General features: G+C 62.8%; 1 protein-coding gene across 1 annotated transcript in view; it reads left to right on the forward strand.

Annotated features, from left to right (window-relative positions):
• MUC2 (mucin 2, oligomeric mucus/gel-forming) overlaps positions 1–17587 on the forward strand; it is a 37974-nt gene extending 20387 nt beyond the window's left edge. The window contains exons 33-56 of the mRNA XM_063672213.1: positions 34–1447; positions 1694–2236; positions 2426–3751; positions 3941–6421; positions 6494–6804; positions 7536–7724; positions 7993–8258; positions 8569–8743; positions 9230–9477; positions 10095–10278; positions 10612–10840; positions 11568–11746; positions 12137–12206; positions 12345–12445; positions 12690–12721; positions 14254–14431; positions 14731–14835; positions 15085–15125; positions 15254–15376; positions 15627–15725; positions 16360–16488; positions 16726–16765; positions 16980–17106; positions 17215–17587. Coding sequence (XP_063528283.1) covers positions 34–1447; positions 1694–2236; positions 2426–3751; positions 3941–6421; positions 6494–6804; positions 7536–7724; positions 7993–8258; positions 8569–8743; positions 9230–9477; positions 10095–10278; positions 10612–10840; positions 11568–11746; positions 12137–12206; positions 12345–12445; positions 12690–12721; positions 14254–14431; positions 14731–14835; positions 15085–15125; positions 15254–15376; positions 15627–15725; positions 16360–16488; positions 16726–16765; positions 16980–17106; positions 17215–17434 — 8810 coding nt within the window. The 3' untranslated portion in view covers positions 17435–17587. The remainder of the gene's footprint in view (positions 1–33; positions 1448–1693; positions 2237–2425; positions 3752–3940; positions 6422–6493; positions 6805–7535; positions 7725–7992; positions 8259–8568; positions 8744–9229; positions 9478–10094; positions 10279–10611; positions 10841–11567; positions 11747–12136; positions 12207–12344; positions 12446–12689; positions 12722–14253; positions 14432–14730; positions 14836–15084; positions 15126–15253; positions 15377–15626; positions 15726–16359; positions 16489–16725; positions 16766–16979; positions 17107–17214) is intronic.
• Positions 17588–18649: the final 1062 nt, after the last annotated feature.

An 18649-nucleotide genomic window follows, 5' to 3' on the forward strand; every position in this document is an offset into this window, starting at 1 on the left:
CCACGATCACTACAGTCACCCAAACCCCAACAGCCACCAGCTCACAGACCCCAAACCCAACACCTATCACCACCACCACTATGGTGACCCCAACCCCAACACCCACTGGCACACAGACCCCAACCCCGACATCATTCACCACCACCACTATGGTGACCCCAACCCCAACATCCACCGGCACACAGAGTACAACCCTGACACCCATCACTGCCACCAGTACGGTGACCCCAACCCCAACACCCACTGGCACACAGACGCCAACCACGACACCCATCACCACCACCACTACGGTGACCCCAACCCCAACACCCACCGGCACACATACGCCAACCACGACACCCATCACCACCACTACGGTGACCCCAACCCCAACACCCACCGGCACACAGACGCCAACCACCACACCCATCACCACCACCACTACGGTGACCGCAACTCCAACACCCACCAGCACACAGAGTACAACCCTGACACCCATCACCGCCACCAGTACAGTGACCCCAACCCCAACACCCACTGGCACACAGACGACAACCACGACACCCATCACCACCACCACTACGGTGACCCCAACCCCAACACCCACTGGCACAGAGACCCCAATCACGACACCCATCACCACCACCACTACGGTGACCCGATCCCCAACACCCACCGGCACACAGACCCCAACCACGACACCGATCACCACCACCACTACGGTGACCGCAACTCCAACACCCACCAGCACACAGACCCCAACCACGACACCCATCACCACCACTACGGTGACCCCCACCCCAACACCCACCGGCACACAGACCCCAACCCCGACACCATTCACCACCACCAGTACGGTGACCCCAACCCCAACAACCACCGGAACACAGAGTACAACCCTGACACCCATTACCGCCACCAGTACGGTGACCCCAACCCCAACACCCACCGGCACACAGACGCCAACCACGACACCCATCACCACCACCACCACTACGGTGACCCCAACCCCAACACCCACCGGCACACAGACCCCAACCACGACACCCATCACCACCACTACGGTGACCCCAACCCCAACACCCACCAGCACACAGACCCCAACCCCGACACCCATCACCACCACCACTACGGTGACCCCAACACCCACCGGCACACAGAGTACAACCCCGACACCCATCACCACCACCACTACGGTAACCCCAACACCCACTGGCACACAGACCCCAACCCCGACACCCATCAACACCACCACTATGGTGACCCCAACCCCAACACCCACCGGCACACAGAGTACAACCCCGACACCCATCGCCACCACCACTACGGTAACCCCAACACCCACTGGCACACAGACCCCAACCCCGACACCCATCAACACCACCACTATGGTGACCCCAACCCCAACACCCACCGGCACACAGAGTACAACCCCGACACCCATCGCCACCACCACTACGGTAACCCCAACACCCACTGGCACACAGACCCCAACCCCGACACCCATCGCCACCACCACTACGGTAACCCCAACACCCACCGGCACACAGACCCCAACCGCGACCCCCATCACCACCACCACTATGGTAACCCCAACACCCACCGGCACACAGACCCCAACCGCGACCCCCATCACCACCACCACTACGGTAACCCCAACACCCACCGGCACACAGACCCCAACCCCGACACCCATCGCCACCACCACTACGGTAACCCCAACACCCACTGGCACACAGACCCCAACCCCGACACCCATCACCACCACCACTACGGTGACCCCAACCCCAACACCCACCGGCACACAGACACCAACCACGACACCCATCACCACTGTTACGGTGACTCCAACCCCAACACCCACCGGCACACAGACCCCAACCACGATACCCATCACCACCTCTACGGTGACCCCAACCCCAACACCCACCAGCACACAGAGTACAACTCCGACACCCGTCACCACCACCACTACGGTGACCCCAACCCCAACACCCACCGGAACACAGACCCCAACCACGACACCCACCACCACCACTACGGTGACCCCAACCCCAACACCCACCGGCACACAGACGCCAACCACGACACCCATCACCATCACCACCACAGTGACCCCAACACCAACACCCACCGGCACACAGACCCCAACCACGACACCCATCACCACCACCTCTACAGTGACCCCAACACCAACACCCACCGGCACACAGACCCCAACCACGACACCCATCACCACCACCACTACGGTGACCCCAACACCCACCGGCACACAGACCCCAACCGCGACCCCCATCACCACCACCACTACGGTAACCGCAACACCCACCGGCACACAGAGTACAACCCCAACACCCATCACCACCACCACTACGGTGACCCCAACCCCAACACTCACCAGCACACAGAGTACAACCCCGACACCCATCACCACCACCACTGCGGTAACCCCAACACCCACTGGCACACAGACCCCAACTGCGACACCCATCACCACCACCACTACGGTGACCCCAACCCCAACACCCACCGGCACACAGACCCCAACCCCGACACCCATCGGCACCACCACTACGGTAATCCCAACACCCACCGGCACACAGACCCCAACCCCGACACCCATCGCCACCACCACTACGGTAACCCCAACACCCACTGGCACACAGACCCCAACCCCGACACCCATCACCACCACCACTACGGTGACCCCAACCCCAACACCCACCGGCACACAGACCCCAACCGCGACCCCCATCACCACCACCACTACGGTGACCCCAACCCCAACACCCACCGGCACACAGACGCCAACCCCGACAACCATCGCCACCACCACTACGGTAACCCCAACACCCACCGGCACACAGACCCCAACCGTGACCCCCATCACCACCACCACTATGGTAACCCCAACACCCACCGGCACACAGAGTACAACCCCAACACCCATCACCACCACCACTACGGTGACCCCAACCCCAACACCCACCAGCACACAGAGTACAACCCCGACACCCATTGCCACCACCACTACAGTAACCCCAACACCCACTGGCACACAGACCCCAACTGCGACACCCATCACCACCACCACTACGGTGACCCCAACCCCAACACCCACCGGCACACAGACCCCAACCCCGACACCCATCGGCACCACCACTACGGTAATCCCAACACCCACCGGCACACAGACCCCAACCCCGACACCCATCGCCACCACCACTACGGTAACCCCAACACCCACTGGCACACAGACCCCAACCCCGACACCCATCACCACCACCACTATGGTGACCCCAACCCCAACACCCACCGGCACACAGACCCCAACCACGACCCCCATCACCATCACCACTATGGTGACCCCAACCCCGACACCCACCGGCACACAGACGCCAACCCCGACACCCATCACCACCACCACTACGGTGACCCCAACCCCAACACCTACCGGCACACAGACCCCAACCCCGACACCCATCGGCACCACCACTACGGTAATCCCAACACCCACCGGCACACAGACCCCAACCCCGACACCCATCGCCACCACCACTACGGTAACCCCAACACCCACTGGCACACACACCCCAACCCCGACACCCATCACCACCACCACTACGGTGACCCCAACCCCAACACCCACCGGCACACAGACCGCAACCGCGACCCCCATCACCACCACCACTACGGTGACCCCAACCCCAACACCCACCGGCACACAGACGCCAACCCCGACACCCATCACCACCACCACTACGGTAACCCCAACACCCACCGGCACACAGACCCCAACCGTGACCCCCATCACCACCACCACTATGGTAACCCCAACACCCACCGGCACACGGAGTACAACCCCAACACCCATCACCACCACCACTACGGTGACCCCAACCCCAACACCCACCAGCACACAGAGTACAACCCCGACACCCATTGCCACCACCACTACGGTAACCCCAACACCCACTGGCACACAGACCCCAACTGCGACACCCATCACCACCACCACTACGGTGACCCCAACCCCAACACCCACCGGCACACAGACCCCAACCCCGACACCCATCGGCACCACCACTACGGTAATCCCAACACCCACCGGCACACAGACCCCAACCCCGACACCCATCGCCACCACCACTACGGTAACCCCAACACCCACTGGCACACAGACCCCAACCCCGACACCCATCACCACCACCACTACGGTGACCCCAACCCCAACACCCACCGGCACACAGACCCCAACCACGACCCCCATCACCACCACCACTACGGTGACCCCAACCCCAACACCCACCGGCACACAGACGCCAACCCCGACACCCATCACCACCACCACTACGGTAACCCCAACACCCACCGGCACACAGACCCCAACCACGACACCCATCGCCACCACCACTACGGTAACCCCAACACCCACCGGCACACAGACCCCAACCCCAACACCGATCACCACCACCACTACGGTGACCCCAACCCCAACACCCACCGGCACACAGAGTACAACCCTGACACCCATCACCACCACCACTACGGTAACCCCAACCCCAACACCCACCGGCACACAGAGTACAACCCCGACACCCATCACTGCCACCAGTACGGTGACCCCAACCCCAACACCCACAGGCACACAGACGCCAACCACGACACCCATCACCGCCACCACTACGGTGACCCCAACCCCAACACCCACCGGCACACAGAGTGCAACCCCGACACCCATCACCACCACCACTACGGTAACCCCAACCCCAACACCCACCGGCACACAGACCCCAACCCCGACACCCATCGCCACCACCAGTACGGTGACTCCAACCCCAACATCCACCGCCACACATACGCCAACCACGACACCCATCGCCACCACCACTACGGTGACCCCAACCCCAACACCCACCAGCACACAGACCTCAACCCCGACATCATTCACCACCACCAGTACGGTGACCCCAACCCCAACACCCACCGGCACACAGACCCCAACCCCGACACCCATCGCCACCACCAGTACGGTGACCCCAACCCCAACACCCACCGGCACACATACGCCAACCACGACACCCATCACCACCACCACTACGGTGACCCCAACCCCAACACCCACCGGCACACAGACCTCAACCCTGACATCATTCACCACCACCAGTACGGTGACCCCAACCCCAACACCCACCGGCACACAGACCGCAACCCCAACACCATTCACCACCATCACTACGGTGACCCCAACCCCAACACCCACCGGCACACAGACCCCAACCACGACACCCATCACCACCACCACTACGGTAACCCCAACCCCAACACCCACCGGCACACAGACCCCAACCACGACACCCATCACCACCACTACGGTGACCCCAACCCCAACACCCACCGGCACACAGACCCCAACCCCGACATCATTCACCACCACCAGTACGGTGACCCCAACCCCAACACCTACCGGCACACAGACCCCAACCCCGACATCATTCACCACCACCACTACGGTGACCCCAACCCCAACACCCACCGGCACACAGACCCCAACCCCGACACCCATCGGCACCACCACTACGGTAATCCCAACACCCACCGGCACACAGACCCCAACCCCGACACCCATCGCCACCACCACTACGGTAACCCCAACACCCACTGGCACACAGACCCCAACCCCGACACCCATCACCACCACCACTACGGTAACCCCAACCCCAACACCCACCGGCACACAGACCCCAACCACGACACCCATCACCACCACTACGGTGACCCCCACCCCAACACCCACCGGCACACAGACCCCAACCCCGACATCATTCACCACCACCAGTACGGTGACCCCAACCCCAACACCTACCGGCACACAGACCCCAACCCCGACATCATTCACCACCACCACTACGGTGACCCCAACCCCAACACCCACCGGCACACAGAGTACAACCCTGACACCCATCACAGCCACCAGTACGGTGACCCCAACCCCAACACCCACCGGCACACAGAGTACAACCACGACACCCATCACCGCCACCAGTACAGTGACCCCAACCCCAACACCCACCGGCACACAGAGTACAACCACGACACCCATCACCGCCACCAGTACAGTGACCCCAACCCCAACACCCACCGGCACACAGAGTACAACCACGACACCCATCACCGCCACCAGTACGGTGACCCCAACCCCAACACCCACCGGCACACAGAGTACAACCACGACACCCATCACCGCCACCAGTACGGTGACCCCAACCCCAACACCCACCGGCACACAGACCCCAACCACGACACTCATCGCCACCACCACTACGGTAACCCCAACCCCAACACCCACCGGCACACAGACCCCAACCCCAACACCCATCACCACCACCAGTACGGTGACCCCAACCCCAACACCCACCGGCACACAGACCCCAACCCCGACATCCATCACCACCACCACCACTACGGTAACCCCAACCCCAACACCCACCAGCACACAGAGTACAACCCTGACACCCATCACCGCCACCAGTACGGTGACCCCAACCCCAACACCCACCACTACAAGCACGGAGGCCCCCACCCCCATAAGCACAACACCCATTCCTCAGTCATCCACATCCAAACCTCCGCCTGGGTCCTCAACCCCTCCGACCTCTCGGTCCACCTCTTCCCCTCCCATGGAGTCAACCACCCTTCTGACTACCCTACCACCTGCCATTGAGACAACCAGCACGGCCCCACCCTCCACACCCACGGCACCCACGACCACGAGAGGAGGCCACACACTGTCTCCACCGCCCAGCACCACCACGTCCCCTCCAGGTAAGCAGAGTCGCTCGGTTCCTCCGGCCTGGGATGCTTCTTCCTCCCCTTGTACCAGGCAAGACTGTCCCAGGAAGGGTCGAGGCACGTTCTGGGCGCCTCCCTGCCCCACCAAGCTTGGTCACTGTGTGGGCAGAAGCCGCTGACACTGGCCAGTGCTGGGCAGTGGAGCCAAAGGCCATTCCGCTCACCCATAGGACGGCCTTTTTAGGAGCTGCTGACTCTGGCCAGTGCTGGGCAGTGGAGCCAAAGGCCACCCGCTCGCCCATAAGACGGCCTTCTTCAGGGGCCCACTGCTATGTGATGTGGTGCTGTGAGAGCCCACCAAGGCTTGGGGGCAGAGAGAGGCTGACAGTGAGGCGCCTGCGGGTCCTCCTGCTTCTGGCTGCACCCCCTCCTCGGGGCCTTTTCCTGGTGGACGGCGTGCCACAGCCAGTGCCTTCTGGATGCCTCTTGCTGGCAGTTGGCTTGGCCAGCAAGCTGTGTTGCTGCCGGAGCGCCAGGTCACCTGCAGGCTCTTGTGACACTCGGCTGTGGTGATACTGGCCTTGCCGCTCCACCCTGCCTGGTGACTCTGAGAGCCTGGGAGGTGGGCGCGGGGCCCTGGTCCTCCAGTTCTGCCACCCGGTTGGCTGTCTGGCTCCCTTGCAGCTGGGGAGTGGCAGTTGGGACCCTGTGGCGTCTGAGATGTGCAACGTCTCAGCCCTCACTGGTGTCTCCTGCTCTCACAGGCACCCCCACTCACGGTACCACGACCGGGTCATCTTCAGCCCCCACCCCCAGCACTGTGCAGACAACCACCACCAGCGCCTGGACCCCCACGCCGACCCGACTCAGCATCATCACGACCACAGGCCTGAGGACCAACCCCGCCACTGTGCTTACCTGCTGTGTCCTGAACGACACCTACTACGCACCAGGTACTCAGGCTGTTCACATCCTGTGCTTGGGTGGCCGAGGCTGGCCCTGGCATGTACCGATGGGTCAGGCGCCAGGGCTGAGATCGCAGTGGGAGCGTCTCAGGAGGCGGCAGCCGTCGAGGGTGGCTGTGCCCAGGGCACGGCTTCCCTTGGGTGGCCTCTGTGGGGACCTCCGCTGTGGGGACCTCTGCGGGGTCCAGCGGCTAGCCCTGCCTCCGGCTAGCCCTGCCTCTGGACGGTGTGATTGTGGGTCTGTCTCCCTTCGCAGGTGAGGAGGTGTACAACGGCACATACGGAGACACCTGTTATTTCGTCAACTGCTCACTGAGCTGTACCTTGGAGTTCTATAACTGGTCCTGCCCGTCCACGCCTTCCCCATCGCCCACGCCCTCCAAGCCATCGCCCACGCCCTCCAAGTCAACGCCCACGCCCTCCAAGTCATCGCCCACGCCCTCCAAGCCATCGCCCCCGCTCTCCAAGCCGACGCCCAGCACCAAGCCCCCCGAGTGCCCAGACTTTGATCCTCCCAGACAGGTCAGTGGGCTGCAGGCGGCTTTGTCCCCAAGGCACTGAGCGCAGCATGTCCGGGCAGCCGAGGCCCCAGGCACAACTTCCTGCTGGTCGTCTGAGGGCTGAGGCCTCCTGCAACCCTTGGGTGCGGGGTCTGCCGAGCCCTCCACATTTTCACTGTGCCCCGCCGTGCCTGGCGAGGTGGCTGGCTGCAGTGAGGTCCGTGGAAGCCACCTCGGCCTCCAGCCTCCCGGCTCAGCACCCGCCCCTCCCGAGCGTGGACCACCCCATCCCGTGCCGGTCCCCCTGACCGTCCCTTGCCTCCCGCCCCCAGGAGAACGAGACTTGGTGGCTGTGCGACTGCTTCATGGCCACGTGCAAGTACAACAACACGGTGGAGATTGTGAAGGTGGAGTGTGAGCCACCGCCCATGCCCACCTGCTCCAACGGCCTCAAACCTGTGCGCGTCAAGGACCCCGACGGCTGCTGCTGGCACTGGGAGTGCGACTGTGAGTCCGGGGCCCCCAGGCCCTCCCCGCATCTCCTGCCCTCTCCGTGGGTGGGGGCTGCAGGGCCCGTCTCCCGGGGGCGGAAGGGCTGAGGCTCCTTGGGCACAGACCCCACTGTGGTGTTCGCTGAGGCTGGGTGACTTCTGAGGGTCTTCTCACAGCCCTGCTTTTGCCTCATTGGGTAGGGAGGGCCTGGGCAGGTGGAGGGCTTGCCTGGTGGAGTTAGGGCCCCTCCCTGGAACAAGGGTGCTTCTGAGGCAAGAGGGGGCTGAGTTGAGGTTTGAACCCTGGTCCGTCCTGCAGAATGGGCCGCTGTGGGTGCGCCAGGGCCAGTGCGGCTCAGACGTCCCCGTGCCCACGCACAGCAGTGGGGTTTTCAGGCCCCAGCTTCCTGCTGGCTCTTCCTGACTGTGCCCCGGCCCAGCCCTTGCACCCGACCCCGGCCGAGGGGCACAGGTGGCACGGCTCACTCCGGCTCCCTCGCAGGCTACTGCACGGGCTGGGGGGACCCGCACTATGTCACCTTCGACGGACTGTACTACAGCTACCAGGGCAACTGCACCTACGTGCTGGTGGAGGAGATCAGCCCCTCCGTGGACAACTTCGGAGTTTACATCGACAACTACCACTGCGATCCCAATGACAAGGTGTCCTGCCCCCGCACCCTCATCGTGCGCCACGAGACCCAGGAGGTGCTGATCAAGACCGTGCATATGATGCCCATGCAGGTGCAGGTAGGCACAGCATGGCCGCGGGAGGCTGGCACGGAGGCGGGTGCCCACATGGGCCCCAATGCACCCCGGTTCCCCAGGGGCCAGAGGACTGGGCTGCGGGAGTGCCCAGGCATAGCCTCTCCTAGCACCGGGCTGGAAGGTGGGATGGGGTGGGTGACTGGCTCCGGGACACATCAGCTCTTCCCGCAGGCCCTCCAGGTGCGTCCTGGGCTCCTCAAGCCCTGGCACGCATGCCACCATGCCACGCTGGGCACAGTCTCTGCAGCAGAAGCTGCCTCCTGAGGACAGAGTCAGGGACAGGGCTCTGCACACCCTTGGCTGAGACGCCCCTACTTGCAAGGGAATCATTGGTTCTGAGGCTCAGGAGGCCCCGGGAGCCTGTGCGGGGCTCCACAGTCCCCAGGTGCTCCCAGGAGAGCTCCTTCACTGGCTCACCCATGGGACCAGGGTCTGGTTGGGAGCAGTGGAGTGGAAGCAAGAAAGGGGGTAGAAAATGGAGGTAGGCAGGGCCCTCTCCCTACATGTGTAGGTCAGAGAGCAGGCGGGGTGGGGCAGCCCTGGAGCTCTCCCAAGGAGAGGACCGAGGCAGCTGCAGCTCCCATGGGTGTTGGCCGCAGGTGCAGGTGAACAGGCAGGCAGTGGCACTGCCCTACAAGAAGTACGGGCTGGAGGTGTACCAGTCTGGCATCAACTACGTGGTGGACGTCCCCGAGCTGGGCGTCCTCGTCTCCTACAACGGCCTGTCCTTCTCCGTCAGGCTGCCCTACCACCGGTTCGGCAACAACACCAAGGGCCAGTGTGGTGAGTTCCGTGACCCCCATGGCCCCCGAGGCCCCCCGAGGCCCCCACGGCTCCCACTGTCCCCTGTGCCCCCATGTCCTGCCCCAGGGCAGGTGGCCAGGCCAGGCTGAGGCTGAGGCTGCGTGTAAACACCCATGGGCCCGGCTGTGGGCCTCTTGCCCCGCTGCTCGGGGCTGCTGTGGCCATCATCCCGGGTTCAGTCCCTGTGAAGAGCCAACAGGAGGGGGTCTGGCCTGGTCTCTGCCCTCAGCCCTGGATGGCCGGTCCCGGGCATCTGGGCTGGAGAAGGACAGGGTTTCCCTGTCTGCAGCGTGGCCTCTCTCACTGATACAGGCACGTGCACCAACACCACCTCCGACGACTGCATTCTGCCCAGCGGGGAGATTGTCTCCAACTGTGAGGCTGCGGCCGACCAGTGGCTGGTGAACGATCCCTCCAAGCCACACTGCCCCCACAGCATCTCCACGACCAAGAGCCCGGCCATCACCGTGCCCGGGGGCGGCAAAACGACCCCACACAAGGACTGCACCCCATCTCCCCTCTGCCAGCTCATCAAAGACAGGTGACCCCGCCTGGGCCTGCCTGTGGCCACGACACTAACAAGCTGAGGGCTTCTGTGCCCCAGCCCCCAGCTCTTGCAAAGAGGAAGGAGGCAGCGCGTGGGGCCTGGCGCTGGGGCTGGGAAGGCACAATGCCGCAGAACCAGGATCAGGCACTAGGTCGTCGTGGGGTCCAGGACCCTGGCCCTTAGGTTCCACGGGGCTGAGCTGCCGTGTCTGGCCTGTGCCTTTATTGAGCTCCACAGTCTCTCCTGGCTCCTGGGAAGGTGCAGGGCTGGCCGAGTGTGAGGCCCGGAGTAGACCAGTCAACCCAGGACAGAGCTCAGGGCTGATATTGGGAGGGAAGATTTGGGCTTTGACAGAGAGAGGGGGTGCTCCTAACGCTGGCAGTCATGGGGAGTCAGCATCCTGTCCCTGGAAGTATAGGGGCCAGGTACAGGCTGGGTGTCCGTCTGCCAGGGTTGCTGGAGGGGGTCCTGAAGCTGATGACCACGTAGACGTGGCTTCTATCTCTGGGAGCCGGGCTGCAGAGCCACCTTGCTCGCCCATCCCTTGGTCTGTCCCTGAGCCTTTCCCCTGGCTGGCCTGTCCCTTGACCCTCCATCAGCCACAGGCGCCTCTCTGGTGGGTGCCGGACTCCAGGAGGACAGTCCGGGCAGAGATGCTGGGGTAGGGAGTGGGGGAGAGGCAGGTGCCACCTGAGTGTGACCTGTGCCTTTCCCTGCGCAGCCTGTTTGCCCAGTGCCACGCACTGGTGCCCCCGCAGCACTACTACGATGCCTGCGTGTTCGACAGCTGCTTCATGCCGGGCTCGAGCCTGGAGTGTGCCAGTCTGCAGGCCTACGCAGCCCTCTGCGCCCAGCAGAACATCTGCCTCGACTGGCGGAACCACACGCATGGGGCCTGCTGTAAGTGCCCATCTGCCCCTGCCCTGGAGCTGGGGGCCTGCAGGCCAGACGTGGTCTCTAGGCTCTGCCGGGTGCTGTGCCCAGCCTGAAGCTAGACCTAGGTGGGCTGCGGCCAGGGATGCAGAGATGGTGGGTGTGAGACCAGGGCTGGGGCCATGGGGTGGGGAAGGCCAGGCTGGAGGGGCTGAGGTGCTGGGGCTTCTGCCAGTGTCGCTAAACGCAACTGGGTGCCCACCACCCAGCTCAGGACAACTGCGAGGGTGGAGGTTGATGCCCAGGTAGCTGGCCACCCTCCTCCGTGTGTGGGGCACTGGGCAGCTGTCACTCAAGGGGGTCCAGGCTCCTCCGCCTGACATGAGGCAGCCCTCTGACCCCTGCCCCGTCCCGCAGTGGTGGAGTGTCCATCTCACAGGGAGTACCAGGCCTGTGGCCCCGCAGAAGAGCCCACGTGCAAATCCAGGTATGTTGTTTGAGGGTCCACCAGGACCGTGGGCTCGCCCTCTGCAGTGCAGAGGGTGGCATCATCCGGGCATAGCAGTCCCGCCTGCCAGCTCCTCAGCCCCACCCCACCTGTCTGACAATGCCCTCCCACCCCCAGCTCCTCCCAGCAGAACAACACAGTCCTGGTGGAAGGCTGCTTCTGTCCTGAGGGCACCATGAACTACGCCCCTGGCTTTGATGTCTGCGTGAAGACCTGCGGTAGGCCACCCACTCACACTGTCCCCTCCTGCCTCCCTCCTGCCTCCTCCTGGGTGTCCACGGAGGCTGGGACCAGGAGGCTGACCACCCCTCACCCCTGCTCCCTGCTGCACAAGGACTCTGCTAATACAACTTGTCTCCTGGGTGTTCATGGAGGCTGGGACCAGGAGGCTGACCACCCCCACCCCTGCTCCCTGCTGCACAAGGACTCTGCTAACACAACTTGTTTCTTCCCTCTTCCTAGGCTGTGTGGGACCTGACAATGTGCCCAGAGAGGTAGGCCCCACTGTGTTGCTGGGGGATCCTCCCACAAATTCTGAATTCTGGGGAGTGAGGGATGGACATGAAAACCTGGAGCCTCAAAGATTGAGGAATGAGGTCATCTAAGTCCTGGATGGCTGAGTTGGCAGGGACACCACCCACTCACCCACCCATCCTTCCACCCACCCACTCATCCACCTATGCACCCATCTACCCACTCACCTACCCCTCCATCCATCCTTCCACCTACCTAGTCATCACCCACTCACTCATCTATGCACCCACCCACCCACCCACTCATCCATCCATCCATCCATCCATCCATCCACCATCCACCTACCCATCCATCCACCATCCATCTACCATCCACCATCCACCCAACCATCCACCATCCATCCATCCATCATCTATCTACCATCCACCCACCCATCCATCCATCTATCCATCCATCATCTGTCTACCATCCACGCACCCACCTATCCATCCACCCATCCATCCACTCATCCATCCACTCATCCATCCATCCATCCATCCATCCATCCACCATCCATCTACCATCCACCATCCACCCAACCATCCAACATCCATCCATCCACCCATCATCCATCTACCATCCACCCACCTACCCACCCATCCATCCATGCATCCATCCATCCATCATCTGTCTACCATCCACCCACCCACCTATCCATCCACCCACTCATCCATCCATCCATCCATCCATCCACCCATCCATCTATCCACCATCCACCTACCCATCCATCCACCCATCCATCCACCATCCATCTACCATCCACCAATCCATCCACCATCCATCTACCATCCACCATCCACCCAACCATCCACCATCCATCCATTCACCCATCATCCATCTACCATCCACCCACCCACCCATCCATCCACCCATCCATCCATCCATCCGTCCACCCACCCACCATCTGTCTACCATCCACCCACCCACCCATCCATCCACCCAACCATCCACCATCCATCCATCCATCCATCCACCATCCATCTACCATCCACCCTCCCATCCATCCACCCATCCACCCACCCATCCACCCACCCATCCATCCATCCACCCACCATCCACCCATTTATCCATCCATTCTCCCTCCCTCCATTCACCACCCATTGGTCATATGATACTCTGTCTAGAAGCTCTGACATGACATCTTGGCCATCTCTGTACTGCCCATGCCTCCTACCTGTGGTAGCAGCCATGTGGCTGATTCCTTAGCTAAATTCTGCACAAACCTGAGAGGCCTGAGTGGAGAATTTGCCACGTGCCAAGCCCCTGCTGGCAGATGCTGGTGAGCAGGTCATGACTTTGTGATATCAGTGAATGAGCAGCTACTGTCCTATCCCAGAACTTGCCTGGTGTGCTCAGAAGTGAGGAGGGACACGGTTTTCCCCCAGGATCCCTCAGGACTCTGCTCAGGGTAGCTGTTTCTCCCCGCTGACCACAGCTGCAGCTCCAGGGCTGTGGTGAGGCGGGGCCTGCCTGGCGCCTCCTGTCCTCTCTACTCACCCTTCTTTCCCTGCAGTTTGGGGAGCACTTTGAGTTCGACTGCAAGAACTGTGTCTGCCTGGAGGGTGGAAGTGGCATCATCTGTCAGTCCAAGAGGTGCAGCCAGAATCCTGTTACCCACTGCGTGGAAGACGGCACCTACCTCGCCACGGAGGTCAACCCTGCCGACACCTGTTGCAACATTACCGTCTGCAGTAAGGCCATCCCCTGGGGCCCACGCCACCTCTCAGGGGTGCACACATCCCTGTAGGCTGGGCTGCCTGCTGTACCCTCCTTGGCAAGTGAGGAAACAGCTGGCTTGGGGGCCTCTGCTGTGCCCCTTGAGAGGGCTTGGGAGGGGGCTGCTGGGCCCAGTCCAGGCATCCCTGCTGCAGGGCCTGACCTGGGTGGGGAGGGGACCCTCGGAGGTGCTGGAGGCCCAACCCTGTGCAGTGGCCCCGGGGGCTTTGCCTGGGAGGAGCCACCCTCACGGCCGCGTGCGCACCGTCTTCAGAGTGCAACGCCAGCCTGTGCAAAGAGAAGCCCCCCGTGTGCCCGCTGGGATTCGAAGTGAAGAGCAAGATGGTGCCTGGAAGGTGCTGTCCCTTCTACTGGTGTGGTAAGCAGGGCTGGTGGGCAGGGCAGGGAGGAGGCTGCCGCCCGGGGTGGGGTGGCTGTAAGGGGATCGGCTCCCTCCTGGGGGTCTCAGATTCTGGGGACACAGATGGCTGCACGCTTGGCTGATGCACCCACCCCAGCCCTGCGTGCTCGCTCCATCCACTGGGAGTGCACCGGGAGTGGGGGTCTGGCCAGGTGGCCACCCCGGGGCAGTCTCCAATGAACGGCCTTCTCTGTTCTTTCTCCCAAGAGTCCAAGGGGGTGTGCGTTCACGGGAATGCTGAGTACCAGGTGAGCCCTGGGCTGGGTGAAGGGGAGGAGGGGAGGAGGTCAGCTGCAGCGTGGGGGTCCTGGCAGGCTCTTGGGCTGGCTGGTGTGCTGGAGAGGCCCCTGCCTCACGTCTCTCCCTCTGCCCGAAGCCCGGTTCTCCAGTTTATTCCTCCAAGTGCCAGGACTGCGTGTGCACGGACAAGGTGGACAACAGCACCCTGCTCAACGTCATCGCCTGCACGCACGTGCCCTGCAACACCTCCTGCAGCCCTGTAAGCGGCCGCCCTCCTCCTTCAGCCTGCCCTTTTCCCTCCTCCCAGACAAGCACCCGGGCCCATGTCTGCGTCGTGACCCTTTCTTTCCTCCTTTCAACGCCAACCTGTCCCTGTCCCCACCTCTCCATCCTGACACCTGCCCAGCCTGGGGCCTCCTCCAGGTGGGGGTCTCGGCAGCCCCGCAGGCTTTGTGTGGTGTGGGGTACAGCCTGGGAGTTCAGCTGCAGTGGCGTGTCTGTGTGCGCAGGGCTTCGAACTCGTGGAGGCCCCCGGGGAGTGCTGTAAGAAGTGTGAACAGACGCACTGTATCATCAAACGGCCCGACAACCAGCACGTCATCCTGAAGGTAGGTGTGCGCTGCTGGCCCCGACGCGGCTGGGTTGCTTGAGCCCAGGGCAAGGCACGGGCCACCCAGGATCCCCCAGCTGAGTCCTCCCAGTCCTGGGCGCAGCTGTGATGGGCGTCCTGGGGCTGCCATGACAAATGAGCAGGAGTCTTCAGGGCAGAAAGGGATTCTCCTGGTTCTGCGGCCCAGAAATCCAAGAGCAAAGGGCCTCAGGGCTGTGCTCCCTCGGAGGCGCTAGGCAAGGACCCTTCCCAGCCTCTGGTCACTCCAGGTGCCCCTTGGCTGTGACCACGAGGTTTCCTTCCCTGTGTTTGCCTCTCCTCTCCCTTTTAAGGATTTAGGGCCCCCCAAGCAGGATGATCTCATCTTAGGATCCTTCACTTAATGACACCTTCAAAGACCCCCTTTCCAAGGCAGGTCACGTTCATAGATTCAGAGTTAGAACACGGACAGACCTTTGAGGGTTGTGTGGGCTCCAGGCTGGCGCCTGATGTGGGGCCCTGCCCATGTCACTTGTACTGTGGCCCTGGGCCCCGCCAGGAAGCCTCCCCGGCCAGGTGTCTCCAGGGTGTCTTCTTGGCCGGGCTGGGGCTGGGCCTGCTGCCCTCCCTCACCAGAGCTCCCTGCCCTACAGCCCGGGGACTTCAAGAGCGACCCGAAGAACAACTGCACATTCTTCAGCTGCGTGAAGATCCATAACCAGCTCATCTCGTCCATCTCCAACATCACCTGCCCCAACTTCGATGCCAGCATTTGCATCCCGGTGAGTTGGCCACCTGGGGCCTGGCTGTGTGTGCTCTGCCGGGAGTGGGGGTGCCTGGTGTTCTGGGGCGCTGGGGCCCCAGTGCTGCGACAGTGGTCTTGGGCCTGGTCTGAGCTGCCGCAGGAGGCTTTGCCTGGGGCTTTCTGCAGCAGCTACCCCGGCCCATGGCATGGTGGGAAGGTGCTCTCATCCCCAGGAATGTCTGGGGGTCCCGGGCTCATTCTCCTTTCCCTCCAGGGCTCCATCACACTCATGCCCAATGGATGCTGCAAGACCTGTGAGTACAGGGCACAGCCTGGGGGGTGGATAGTGTGGGGGCACAAGGGCTGGTGCCCTCAGCCCCGCCTGGGGTGGCTGGAGGCTGGACAATGGCCTCCGAGTGGGCAGTGAGGGCTGGGGGCTGAGGCCGAGCCTGGGGAGGGGACGCAGTGAGGGAGAGCCACCTCGAAGATGTGGAGGCCCTGCCCTGAGCCGCCGCCCCCTCTCCCCAGGCACCCCTCGCAATGAGACCAGGGTGCCCTGCTCCACTGTCCCCGTCGCCACGGAGGTTTCGTACGCCGGCTGCACCAAGACTGTCCTCATGAATCATTGCTCTGGGTCCTGCGGGACATTTGTCCTGTGAGTCCCAGGCTGGGAGTGTGCCTGGAGGGGGTGGTGGAGGCCCCAGGGAGGGGAGAGGCCAGCGCTGGCCCCGGGAGGTCACCCCTCACTCCGCCCTCCCCCCAGATACTCGGCCAAGGCCCAGGCCCTGGACCACAGCTGCTCCTGCTGCAAAGAGGAGAAAACCAGCCAGCGCGAGGTGGTCCTGAGCTGCCCCAATGGCGGCTCGCTGACACACACCTACACCCACATCGAGAGCTGCCAGTGCCAGGACACCGTCTGCGGGCTCCCCACCGGCACCTCCCGCCGGGCCCGGCGCTCCCCCAGGCATCTGGGGAGCGGGTGAGCGGGGTGGGCACAGCCCCCTTCACTGCCCTCCACAGCTTTGCCTCCCCCGGACCCTCTGAGCCTCCTAAGCTCGGCTTCCTCTTTTCAGATATTTATTGTCTGAGTCTTTGTTCAATCCTTGCTTTCCAATAATAAACTCAGGGAGACATGCTGCACTGTGTGGTTTAGGTTGGTGCTGCAGGGGTGCGGCTTGGCCACTGTGTCTGGCGGAGGCCACCAGGTGGGCATGCAGGACACGGGGACACCACACACACGCCACGCGGTTGGCAAATCCCTTGTACCAAATGCAGAAGGGACGTGGGGGCTGCCTGCCCTCCGCTCCCCGTTCTCACCCTGGGCAAAACCCCCACGGGGCTGTCAAAATGTGGTCAGATTCCCTTGTAGGAATCCCCCGGCCCTGAATCTGTGAAAAGAGCCCTGGGTTCCTTCACAGCCATCTCCCAGGCTTTCCATGGTTGGTGGGGCCTTTGTGTAGCCCCGAGGGTCAGGTGGCCCTGGGGAGGGTGTGTGTGTGTGTGTGTGTATGTGTGTATGTGCACGTGCGCGCGTGTTTGTGTAGCCCTGAGGGTCAGGTGGTGCTGGGGAGGGTGTGTGCGTGTGTGTGTGTGTGTGTGTGTGTAGCCCCAAGGGTCAGGTGGCCCTGGGGAGGGTGTCTGTGTGTGTCTGTGTGTGTGTGTAGCCCCGGGGGTCGGGTGGCCCTGGGGAGGGTGTGTGTGTGTGTGTATGTGTGTATGTGCACGTGCACGCGCGTGTGTGTAGCCCCGGGGGTCGGGTGGCCCTGGGGAGGGTGTGTGCGTGTGTGTGTGTGTGTGTGTGTGTAGCCCCTAGGGTCAGGTGGCCCTGGGGAGAGGGGGTGTGTGTGTGAGTGTGCAGCCCTGGGGGTTGGGTGGCCCTGGGGAGGCGGTGTGTGTGTGCGTGTGTGTGTGCATGCACGTGTGAGCATTTGCTTGTGTGCACGTGTCTGCATGTGCTGTGTATGTGATGTGTGTGCACGCATCTGTGTGTGTGTGCATAAGCGTGCAAGCATTTGCTTGTGTGCACACGTGTCTGCATGTGCTGTGTGTATGTGAGATGCGCCTCGTCCTGGGTCTCTACACTGGGAAAATGGAGAAAGTCTTAGTCCTCAGGTCACTGTCAGCTCCTGCTGCATAGTGACAAAAGGTGGCCAGGACCTGGTGGCCCCATCAGGGCTTTGGGGAGCTGCCAGGCAGAG

The sequence above is a fragment of the Pongo pygmaeus genome, chromosome 9 (genome assembly GCF_028885625.2).
Source record: "Pongo pygmaeus isolate AG05252 chromosome 9, NHGRI_mPonPyg2-v2.0_pri, whole genome shotgun sequence".
Classification (NCBI taxonomy): Eukaryota; Metazoa; Chordata; class Mammalia; order Primates; family Hominidae; genus Pongo; species Pongo pygmaeus.